The sequence below is a fragment of the Mustela nigripes genome, chromosome 4 (genome assembly GCF_022355385.1).
Source record: "Mustela nigripes isolate SB6536 chromosome 4, MUSNIG.SB6536, whole genome shotgun sequence".
NCBI lineage: Eukaryota > Metazoa > Chordata > Mammalia > Carnivora > Mustelidae > Mustela > Mustela nigripes.
Genome location: NC_081560.1, coordinates 151,508,382 through 151,520,775, shown reverse-complemented (window position 1 = coordinate 151,520,775; position 12,394 = coordinate 151,508,382). Strand labels below are relative to the sequence as shown.

The 12,394-nt window shown below is 50.7% G+C and overlaps 1 protein-coding gene across 4 annotated transcripts in view; it reads left to right on the top strand.

The window, feature by feature from the left end:
- The window catches only part of ARHGAP22 (Rho GTPase activating protein 22), a 165,042-nt gene that overhangs the window by 76,380 nt on the left and 76,268 nt on the right, over nt 1–12,394 (top strand). For all 4 annotated transcript variants that reach the window (XM_059397985.1, XM_059397983.1, XM_059397987.1 and 1 more), the window contains one exon: nt 3,711–3,798. In XM_059397985.1, the coding sequence (XP_059253968.1) occupies nt 3,711–3,798 (88 nt within the window). The remainder of the gene's footprint in view (nt 1–3,710; nt 3,799–12,394) is intronic.

Sequence of the window (12,394 nt, the reverse complement as noted above, 5' to 3'; positions counted from 1 at the left end):
ATTTCTGTACAAGATAGGGGCTATTTAGCTATTTCTTCCTGACTAAGCTACCGTAGTTTCTGTCTTTTTGGTCCATTTTATCTAAGCTGTCAAATTACTAGCATAATGTTGTTCTTGATATTAGCTTATCCTTTTAATATCTGAAGACTTTATAGTGATGTCAGTTCTCTCATTCCTGATATTAGTAATCTCCTTTTTTTCCTGATTAGTCTGACTAAAGGCTTGTCAATTGTATTGATCTCCTCAAAAAACCAGCTTTGGGTTCCATTGATTTTCTCTATTATTTTTCTCTTTTCCATTTTATTTGTAGCCACTCTGCTCTTTATTTTTTCTTTCTTTTATTTTGCATATTAACTTGCTTTTGTTTATGTACTTTCTTAAGGTGGAGGCCTAAGTGGTCTTTCTTCCTGTCAAATATCAGTATTGAATACTATAACTTATCCCTTAAACATGTCTTTTGCTCCACACCCAGTGTGGAGCCCAACCTGGGGCTTGAACTCACGACCCTGAGATCTAGACCCTTAGATGAAGGGTCAGATGCTTAACAAAATGAGTCACCCAGGCTCCCCCTTTAAATACTTCTTCAAAGGTATTTTATAAATTTTTGTATGTTGTGTTTTCATTTTTATCCATACAATGTACTGTTTACTTCTTTTATTTCTTTTTTGACCTATGGATTATTTAGAACTATGTTAATGGGATTTCCAAATATCTGGGGACTTTCCAGAAATCTTTCTGTTATTGATTTCTAACTTCATTCCCCTGTGATCAGAGGACATGGGTTGTATTTAATTCTTTTCCCTTTATGGACACCTGCTTATGGCCATCATAATAAAGTTTCTTGTGCCTTTGAAAAGAATGTCCCTTCTGTTTTGGCAGGCGGCGGCCATTAGGTCAAGTGAGCTGATGGTGTTCTTTCAGATGATCTACATCCTTACCGATATCTTGTCTCTGTGTTCTTTTTTTTAATATTTTATTTATTTATTTGACAGACAGAGATCACAAGTTGAAAGAGAGGCAGGCAGAGAGAGAGAAAGTAGGAAGCAAACTCCCTGCTGAACAGAGAGCCCGATGCGGGGCTCGATCCCAGGACCCTGGGATCAGGACCTGAGCTGAAGGCAGAGGCTTTAGCCCACTGAGCCACCCAGGCGCCCCTCTGTGTTCTATCAATGTATAAAATCAGCCATGGTGTGGGGGTTTCTATCACAGAAGTTGACAAACACTACAAATTTGGTGGCCTTATTTTCCTCAGAGAGCCTGTGGCTAAACATTTGCCAGCAATGTCCCCCCCCACCCCACCCCCCAGACCCGGTGCTCTGTGTTTTGACAAGCTCTAAGGTGATTCTGATGCCCGCCCCCGAATGTCTCCACTGGGTGCATCCCGTGGACCCCTTCCACGTTCTACTACTTTCTGTCACAAGAGGAATGGGAAAGCACTCTGCTCCTGCTCCCCTGTCCCTCTCCCTGCCCCCACTCCCACCCAGTGCCTGAGCATAGCGCCCGGATCAAAGCCATGCTCTGGATATGTGCGAGCAGGAGGGAGCTGGGCAGCCCAAAGACGGATCTGAAGTCCCCTTGCTGTGGTGGGAGCTACACTGGGATTCTCTGGGTGAGAGGAGTACGGCGGGTCCCAAAGTCACAGGCTGGCTCCCCACGACAGCTTCTTGCACGTAGTCAGCCCGCAGCTGCTACCACAGATGAGAGGCAAAGCTCTCCCGCGTCAGACATGGTTGGGGCACCCCCGGCTTGCCCTTGTAAGCCATGGGACCAGGAGCTGCTGGCTCCACCTTGCCAACCTCCCTCTGCTCCTCCAGGAAGAGGCCAATAGTAGTGCCTGCCCGAGGGGGCCTCCAGAAAGATGAAATCCAAGCATTTCAACCAAGATCCGAGATTCTAGAACAATTACATAAACAGTGCTATATCTGCTTTTCTATGTAGCTAGAGTAGAAAGTAATGTCCATGTCAACAGCGTTATTCCCGTTTTATGAATGTCAGATTTCTAGACACAGAGGAAGAAAGCACAAGGCCCAAAATCACACACAGTAAACACCAGAGGCCTCCCCCTTAGCCAGCAATGGATCTTGTCCACACCCCGCAAGAGCACGGCTCCCCATCCTGGGGCGGCACTCCTCATTTATTCCCAGTAGCTCCAGATTCCCTAGCAAGAAAGAAAGGATAATTCAGTTACAACAATTACCAGCTGCGTCTCTGGTTTACTGCTGTAATTTCTCTAAAACAAGTCTGTCCACGCAGTGAAGATGCAGTCCTGCCTTTACGTTGCTTCTGTGAGAAAAGGTCTGTCCATTGGTCCCTGCAGTGCCAGACCCCAGCGGCCATGGAGAGGCTGGTTAAACCCAGGAACTGCCTGGAAAAGATGGCGTGAGAAGATGAGTGCTCTATGAGCACAGGCAGGAGCTAGGAGCTGGGGGTGGTGACATGATCAGGCCCCTTTCCTGGACAAATGCAGAGACAACCATGTTTTGCTATGTCCCAGGCTCTGCTCTAAGGACTTCCCAGGTATTCATTCATTCAATGCCCACAACAGCCCCCCAAAGTATTATGATTATTCCTACTTCATGAATAACAGAATTGTGAGGTTGTATAGAGGGCTTAAGCAGTTTGTCTAAGTTCACACAGTGATTAAGTTCTGAGCCAGGATTTGAACCTGGACAGTTAGGCTATAGGAATGGAGTTTAAAACAGGCTTCTCATGGAGGGAGCCAAAAATGTAAAGTCGAAACCATCTGCAGTCTTAAATAAGCAAATTTGAACATGTACAAAATAAAGAAAAGCCTCTGCAGCCATCAGTCCTTCAGAGAGAAAGGGGAGTCCTGCCTGGCCCTGTGGGTTGGCCAAGGGCTGATGTAAAGGTAGTTGTGACAGCACCCTAGCTACAGCAGAACCCCCTGAACAGGAATCTGGTGTCTCGATGCCCCTGAGAAGTGGCAGTTACTGTACTGTGCCATTGTCCCGACGTGGAAGCTGAGGTTCAGAGAAGTTAAGTGGTGTGCCTGAGATCACACAGCCTGGAAATACAGAGCTGAGACTCAAACCTACAGCCCAGGCTCTTTCCCTGCATCTCTTAGCCTGACTGCCCGATTCCAGCATCAGAGAGTGGGGTGGGCCCCCCACCCTGTGTCACGTACATACACAGGTACCCCAGGCACAGGGCATGATCATTGCGAGGTACCTCCTGTGTGGTAGCTGACTCCCACGGGACAAGAAATGAAATCCTACCCACCAGGAGGGGGCAGAGCTGGACTCTGATCTGTTGATCTGTTGATCCTCCTGTGCCAGCTGGGGGCCAGTTCCCTACAAGAAGCCCGCCTTCCTGTCCCTGACCCTCAACAGCCTAAAACTCAGGCCCCAGGAAGGCTACAGAAGGGTCACTGGAACGGGCAGCGAAATGATGTGGATGATGGGGGCCGTCTTCCCTGCTCCAGATTTGCATTTCTGTGCCTTAACCAGGGAGTAATGTTTCCAGGCAGTCCCGGCCCTGCCTGTGGGCAGAGCTCTTACCACCAGGTGCGTAAACCGTAGCGGCCACCCCACTCCAACAGAGGCCCCAGATGGGCTCCTCGAGGTACCCAGTCTTCCTAGCCTGGGCCTGGAGGGCCCTGCCCCGAACCCCGCGGCCCCGCCCTCTCTCTCCAGAAGCCCTTTCCCCGCCATCTCATGCCTCCTGTGTTTGTGTCTGTCTCTTCATTTTAGGGATTTATTTCTCTACAAGGGACCCGGGTGACCGAACTTCTTCCTGGCCCTGAGGACGCAGGGAAGCACCTCTTTGAGATCAGCCCAGGTAGGCGCGAGTATCTTCCGGCTCTGTGCGGGGGGCTGGTGGTGGTGACCCCAGTGGGGGGCGTCACTGCGCCCCTGGCCCAGAAGGGCAGACCTCTTTCAGGATGTTCCCCTGTAGGAACATCACCACTGTCTCCAAGGACGACTCAGAAATTTGGGCCGAATCTAGGGACTGTTGCAAATTTGGGCGAGTATTAGAAAATCCAGCCAACTAAGTAATTAGCTTTTGGGCGAGAGGAAAATGCGGAGTTTTAAGTTCACAAGAAACTTGAGGGAAACCAGTCCATGGGGACTTCTTAGGGCGAAGGTCCAAACAGCATCTGGATCACAGGTAGAGAAGTCCAGGGAAAACCCTCCAGTCCGGGGGCAGAGCGTTCAAGTGAGCTCTTTGGTACATCTCAAAACAGAGAACAGCGACGTGGTAGGGGGAAGGGAAATATTTTAACCCAAGGAACTGTGTCGTGTTAGCAGTTACAAAACCATCTTTTATTTATTGATTTATTTATTTAAAGATTTTATTTATTTATTTGACAGAGAGATGACAAACAGGCAGAGAGGCAGGCAGAGAGAGAGAGGAGGAAACAGGCTCCCTGCTGAGCGGAGAGTCCGATGCGGGGCTCGATCCCAGGACCCTGAGATCATGACCTGAGCCGAAGGCAGCGGCTTAACCCACTGAGCCACCCAGGCACCCCTACAAAACCATCTTTTAAAAATTCCCACTTTTTAAAAATGTGATTGTTGTGGAACTAAATAGATGTGTCTTGAAGATGAGTCAGTCTTCTTCTAGAAGGGCTGCTTCCACAGGTGCTGTTTCTCTACCTAGGCTTCCCCTAGACGCAGAGTCTGAGACAAGACTCTGAGCCGCTTATTCAGAGGGGATTCCCAAAAAAGTAGGGGAAGGGAGCAGGGAGGGAGGAAAGCCGTGTGAGGTGTGCTAGTGAGCCGACTGTTGCTGGGAACGGGGGTTCGATTCCAGCAGGGGTGGTGGAAACTATGGGAGCAGGCTGCAGAGGGTCTGGCCCATGGAGCCAGGAGGCTGGGGGTCACCCGCCTGCTTCCACCTTCCCACTATTAATTCCACCAGCTGCTTCCTGGGAGCTAACTTGGCACCTCTGGCCTGCCTGAGGCACAGCTGAGCTCTCTACAGACAGAGAAGGTTTGAGCCCATCGCAGGGCTGGAGTGAGGAGGCCACCCTCAAGGATGGGAACAACGAGCCCTGGGGCTCTGGCCAGGGCATGGGTGATGGGCGACTAGTCATTCCATGCCACCAGCGTGCTGTCCACATGTAGACTTCCTTCTGGGAAGTGGTGGCTGTGGGCCGAGCGTGCCAGAATCTCACAGGGCTCTATGATCCAACTGGTTTACAGTTTCCAGACAGTCTGAGGGGGTGACCCAACCAGCAGCCTGACCAAGGGAGGGACCGGGCCAGGCTCAGGCCAGCCAGCAGCAGCCCCTGGGGCGCTGCAGTGAGTGCAGCCAGTCCTGGGGCAGGGACTTGTTCACCTCTGCTCTGTCCACACTGGGAATTACAGAAGACACAGGTAGAACGTGATGTGCAGGGAGCCCTTCCCTGATTTCATGTCCTCTGTGCAAAATATGAGGTCCCAGGGTTTCATTTGGGCTGTCCTACGTGGGTATTCAATCCACTGCAAAACCCTTGGTACTAATACTGCATAGTGGAAGGGGGCAACAGAGAGGCCTCAAGTGTGGCGTGGATAAGAGAAGCTTGGTTGACTGTGGAACAGGGGCAAAGGCTTCTGCAAAGAAGATAGGGAAGAAATGGAGAGGACAGTGAAGTGGACAGGGCCCGACCATCTGCAGGAGGGAGAGCAGACCGGGGAAGGGAGGCTGGGGCGATGGGCCAGGGGCCCTAGGCTTGGCAATCTAGGAGGAGGGGGGCAGGGAAGCTGGAACTGAAAGGTAGAGGTCAGCATACACTCACCATGAATTCAACAAGGCCCTGATTTAGTGCCCCAAGAACCAGATAGGAGAAACCAGCAGGGTGCAGGCTTTTGATCTGGTTCAGAACTATTTGCAAGGATTTCTTTGCAAATGGCAAGGGGGGGGGGGGGTGTGTGGAGAAGACCCATTTGTTCATACAAGGTGGCATTCACAGGTCCTGGGGATTAAGATGTGGACACCTCTGTGAGACCATTATTCTGCCTAGCTCCATGTTTGAAACATCCTTCTAAGGGAGAGTCCTTTTATGACTATTATATTTTTTTAAATCCTGGGGGTTAGAAAGGATAAGCAGCTTGCCCAAGGATGCACAGCGAGATGGTAGCAGAGGGTCAGGGTGGTATCTAGGGAAAAAGCCACTCACCAGACCAGACCGCTGGTTTGGGACCTAGCGGGTTTCCCAGCAGGGCGAGGGAGGTCTGAGAATGTAGTTATAGGAAGGAAAGTTCCCCCAGCCCTCTATCCCAAGGCCAGCAGTGCTGTAAGCACCCCATTCATGCCAGCCCCAAGAGAACCCAGCACTACCCTCCTGCCTTGGGACATGTAACCCTCCCGAAGGCTTGGGGGCCAGGTAGGGGTGGGGTGGGAATGAAGGCAGCTGTGAAGCCACTCAGGAAAAGCAGGTCAGTGGTGGGCAGAGAGGGGTCTGGTCAGCCTTTGTGGAACACTGAGCAGGAAAGTCTCAGGCATCTCCTTGGGCACATCACTGTGACTGCAAAAGGCCAGGTGGGGCACATGTATTGCCACACCCAATTCCCCAGAGGGGAGCACTTAACGACAACCAGGAAGTGTGGCAGAACACAAGTAGGATAATGCATGAGATCAGCTACATGAATTTTAAGTTATAGTTCTGTTTTTGTTCTTCAACTGTATTTTTAAAAAATCACAAGTTTCATCAGGATAGGATTAAGAGGAAATAGAAGAGAAAAAAATACTGTGTGCGCCCTCTAGTGGATATACCTGCCAATTACATAACAGACATTACAAGCCCTTCTACCTACCCCACCCCCCCCAGACCCCCCACTCGGCCATCCTATCCCCCACATCACCATTTCAACCAGGCCACACCATGATTGGGACTGGGCTACCACAGAAACTAAGTGGTGGGACTGAAGCTTGAGCCACCTTCAAACCAGAGTCTAAACCAGAGTCCTGAATCAGGCAGAAGGAACCAGGCCCCAGAAAGGGGCTGGAATTCAAGGACCTTGGGTCTTCTCACCTGATCGCTTCTGCCCAGACAGTTAGTTGCCTGGTAAGATCTTCTGATTTGGATTAAGACAGATAAAGATATAGATATAGATAGATATAGATGTTTGGTGTTCACCCTAGCTCTGGACACATAGCTCCTAAAACCCTCAGAATTTCCTAAGTAAAGAGAGTGGTAAAGGAGCCTTTTGTTATGTTAATGAGAAGACTTTTGGCGAGTCCCCCAGGTCATCTAAGGATAGACACTGGTTGTCAGGGGAACCAAGCAGGTGTTTAGAAGATAGGAACTTTCAGGTAGACCTCTGGGTAGGGAGAGAGGCTGAATATTGAGCTCAGTCACCAATGGCCAGTGATTTAATCAGTCATACCTATGTAATAAAGCTTCTATTAAAAAAAAAAAAAAAAAAAGAGAGAGGGTTTGGAGACCTTCCAGGTTGATGAGCACATGGAGATCTGGGGAGGATGGAGCACACGAGGGCAAGGAAGGTCCGCGTGCCTTCCCACATACCTTGCCTTATGCAGCTCTTTCCATCTGGCTGTTCCTGAGTTATATCCTTGTATAATCAACGAGTGATCTAGAAATGAAAATGTTTCCTTGAGTTCTGTAAGCCGCTCTAGTAAATTAGTCAAACCCAAGGAAGGGATTGTTGGAATCTCAGATCTCGGGCCCATTGGTCGGAAGCACAATTGGCATCTGAAGGCAGAGGGAGGGGAGCCGTCTTGTAGGACTGAACCCTGGGCCTGTGGGATCTGACATTTTCTCCAGGTTAGTGTGAAAATAGAGTAAGTTGTAGGATGCCCAGCTGGTGTCGGGGGATGGCTTGATAATGTGGGGAGAAACCCACACACACTATAATTAGTGGCCAGAATTTTACCTGGCAAGCCCCACTGCCTCCCAGCCCTTTGAAAGCTGTCTGCCCCTTGCAGACGTGATCTTGCTGGGTTCCCTGTCCTGGCAAATAGGCATCCACCCCAGGCCAGGGTTAGGCCTCTCTCTATATACACGGGAACGGAGTGAGGAGTGGAGATGCCTGCTTTGGCACAGTGGACAGAAAGAGTTGCTAAATCCACAAGACGCTTGTGTCTAATGGAGCAAATTAGGCAATTGATAAAGCAAGGGCAACTTGTCTCAAATTTTCTTCTTCCAGTATTAGCACAGTGTTACCAAAAGGAGGCAGGGCAGCTGCCTACAGGGATTTAGATGGGAGCCCCAAGTCATTCTGGTGAGTACTGCATGACTGCCACATCTCCTCCCTCACTGGTATGTCTTGCAAGAGCCCTGATTGCAGGAAAAACCCACTCAGGCTAACTCAGGCAAAGGGAGAATTGGCCAGAGGTCATGGGTCCACACAGAATCATCGGGAAGCTGGATTGCTGACTGTGGAGGGACGGGCAGCAGGGCTACTCAGTGGTCCTGGAGGCAGGAGTGGAGAGTAGATCGGTGCTGTGTGCTAGAAGGGTTGAATCCCAGCAGACTCCTCAGTCCTGGTGTCACTTGCTCAAATCCGGACTCTTGTGTTTGTGTTTTGGCCATAGGCCTGCATCTGGTGACCTTGGGATAGTAAGGAAAGGTCTGTCTACTCCAGCGTCTGGATAGACCCGCCCACGAAGACTTCACACAGAGACAGCAAGAAGCCCCTAAAGGGACCCTGGTCCCTTCAGGAAGGGAGGGGAGGAGACTGTCTCCAGCAAACATTATTGAACCAGATACAGTCCATGGTTCTGTTTTCTCAAGGGCCAGGGGTCGCATCATTGGCCTTGGCCTCTCTGTACAACCGCACCAGGCGCCATGACGGGATGCCTTTCCAGGTGCATTTGCTCCCCCGGGGCGCAAGGACCTCAGCAAGGGGGCTGAGGATAAGCCTTTGTGGGACATGAAGGGCTGCTGCCCTGAATATTAGGGGGCAGAAGAAGGTGCGGTCTTCTTGAGCAGGAAGGCACAGAGGATATAATAATGGCTGCTCTGAAGTCTGGGCCCTGTTCCCATGCCTGAACGCCTGTCTGCTTTGGGCCCACAGACTATCTTTCTCAAGATAAAGTGCTGGAGACTCTGATGGAGGCCGCCCAGCTCAGAGCTCTGGCAGGCCCCTTACTCTCCCACGGAGCTCCCAGACTGCCTCCCCCAATCCCCCAAACACCCTGTGGGCCGTCAGCCCTGGGTGCGGGTGCCTCTGACATCCTGGGTGTTCAGCTCTAACCAGGGTTGCGGGGTTGAAGTTATAGGCAAAGCGAGCACTGGCCCCATGTGGAAATCCAGTGAGACATCCATTGGGTCCTGACATGGCAAGGGTGCGGTCCCCAGAGGCAGGCTGGTATCTGCGTGCGGAAAAGAGAGTCCCAGGGAGAGAGTCAGGAGGCCGAGCCCAGGCACCAGCTCCCTTCACGCCTGCTTGCTGCACTCTCCCAGAGGGGCCTGGCGTCCCCATAGCATCTGGCTCTAACCTGTGTTCCAGGCTGCCCATCTCGCCAGGGGTCCGGACAAGTCACTGAATATCCCTGTGCCTGTGTTTCATCACTTGTGTACGGGGGGTAGGAACAGAACGTAAGGCCTCGGGTTTGGGGAAGATACAGTGAGATCCCTGAGCCCAGCTCCTAGGAGGTACCTGCTAGTTTTACATCCTTCCCTCCCCTCTGCTGTCTCTCCATTTACCATATTATTCTTTTTAAAGATTTTATTTATTTATATGACAGAGAGAGAGAGAGAGATCACAAGTAGGCAGAGAGGCAGGCAGAGAGAGAGAGAAGGAAACAGGCTCCCTGTTGAGCAGAGAGCCTGATGCAGGACTCATCCCAAGACCCTGGGATCATGATCTGAGCCAAAGGCAGAGGCTTTAACCCACGGAGCCACCCAGGTGCCTCGTTTACCATTATTATCAATCATAACAGCACAGTTATTGCTTAGCTGATACCTGCAAATAAACATCCCAGTACAGACTAGTGCTCGGACAGAGGCATCCCCAGGGCTGAGAGCCCAAAGCTAGGAGGGAGGGTGACTTGTCTGGGTCGTTAGGGAAGGCTTTGCTCTTCCAGATGACCTCCCAGGTGCCGCCCAGAAACAATGGGTTCTAGCAGTTTCTATCGGCTGCATGGGGTCTTTGAAGCCACTCCGGGCCCTGATCCTGCAGCTGCCTGTCCTTATCCAGCCGGCAGCGGCAGCTTGGAGCAGTCAGGAGCACTGCCACCCGCTATCTCTGAGGCCTGACCTTGAAACAAAGCCAGCGCACACAGATTACCCCAGAGAAGTAGACTGATACCGCGCTCCTGGCCTCCACAGAGCATGGCTCATCTCATTAGCGGCCTCCCGAGCGGGTGCCGAGCTCAGCCTATCTCGGCACCTGGTACCAGCCAGCCTGTGTATCGGCCTGACCTCACGCGGCCCCGCTGAGTCTGCCTGCCGAGCGCCAGACGATGGGTAATGACTAGGAATCAGACTCGAAGTCCACCCGCTCCTCACCCCCCGGGAGGAGAGAATCAGCTAGTCCCAGAGTGGTAGCTTAGACTTCCCGGCTTTGTGGTCTGGCCCTCCAGAAACAGGTGTGAGAAGCTCCCCTCGGGGTCCCTGGAAATAGATGCCCTTGAAGAGGAATGTGCAGTTCATTCTTTTGGCCAGAATCAGGCTCCAGAACAGCTCTGTTCTATAGAAACCTGATGCAAGCCACATTTGTCGTGAGGTGAACCAGCGCGTTGCTCAGTGACACCAGCCACATTCCACCTGTGTCTGGTGAACCGAGGTGCCTGGGGAGCTGCAAAGAAGAGGTGACTCCATGCGACGCTAGTAGAACAGGTGCTCAACGAGCGCCCTTAAAATGAAAGCAAAGTGGGGAGGGAGGAAGAGTAACTGGGGGAAAAGCCTGGGCTTTGGAGTCAGACAGACCCAGATCCACATGTCAGCTCTGCCGCTCACGAATTTGGAGGACTTGGACTAATCATTTAAATTCTCGAGTCTTCTTTTCATTATCAGATAATAGAAATAAACTTGGCAGGATAGCTAGGACCATCGAGTGAACTAAGATATATGGAGGAGCAGAGGACACTCCTCCGACCGTCCGCTACCTGTTCTCTTTCCCTCCCTTCCTTCCTCCCCTTCTTTCTTTCTTTATTTCTCCTTCCTTCCTTCCTTTCTTTCTTTTTCACCTCCTCTTTTATCTGCAACATATAAGCAAGCGTCAAATAAGATTTCAAATTTCTTTCGTCTATTGTTTAAAAAACAGGAATCTTAGCTCTCCAGCAGTTCTTCTCAGACGTCCCTGCGTGCCAGATCCCCTGGAGGGCTTGTTAAAACCAGACTGCTGAGCTCATCCCCAGACTTACTGCTTCCAGAATTCTGGGGTGGGGACTGAGAATCCGCATTTACATCCATCTCCCCCAGATGATGCTGGTCCAGGAACCACCCCCGGACAGGTCAAAACAGAGCTCACAAAAGAAAGGAATACAATTTCTATTGAATACCCTTTCCAATGGTGCCGTCTTCCAATTGTTGAAGACCGAGCCCTGCATCTGTATTTTGCACTGGGCTCCACTGATTCTGCAGCCAGTCTGGAGGACAGTGGAAGAGCAAGAGCAGGGGTAAGGTAGCCCAGAGGCTATGATTACAGAGATGAGTCTGGAATCAAGAGGGTGCTATCTGGGCCTGGGGCCAATTCGGCATTGAGCTAGGACTGACCGACTGACGCAAACAGGCTATCTCCAACACGGGTGGGGTCTGGAGGCCACCACACTTACCTGCAGCTCTGAGGTTCCCCACCCCCAAATCCCCTTTTCACAATAACCTTTTTTAATGATAGAGTTCAAAAGCCAGACCCAGCACTTACTAGCTATGTGACCTTTGGCAAGTTGCTGACTTCTCCGTGGCTCAGTTTCCTTATGCACAAAATGTGGATAATTAAAAAGCTTGGGTTAAGAATCAGATGGAGACTGAAGATAAACAGACACACACACACACACACACACGTGTCCAGGTGTAACTGATGGAATCTGAACAGGCTGTGTGAATCATACCAAATGATACCAAATCATACCAAATCATACCAAAACCAGTCTGCTGTCTGGTTTGGATATTGTGCTGTAGTTACGTAGATACATAGGTGCGTAGGTACGTAGGTTGTTTCCCTGGGGAGGCTGGGGGCGGGTCATCAGCACCTAGGGGCACACTTACATTTCTTTGCAGCTTCTTGTGAATCTAGAATTATTTCTAAATAAAAAGCATTTTAAAAATGCCTACCTGCTCCACAGTGCTGCTGTAACATTGTGCACCTACAGCTTCGGGTAATACCTGTGTTGAGTGTTCCATGAAGTTCGGCAAGTAATATAACAGGGTGTCCACAAAATCGAGACACAGAAGATAAATTTATTTTTAAGACGGATGTTGGTGACCTTTCCAAAGAGTCGATTCAGGGTGCTTTTCTTCAACCACCAGACACCTTTTCAGATA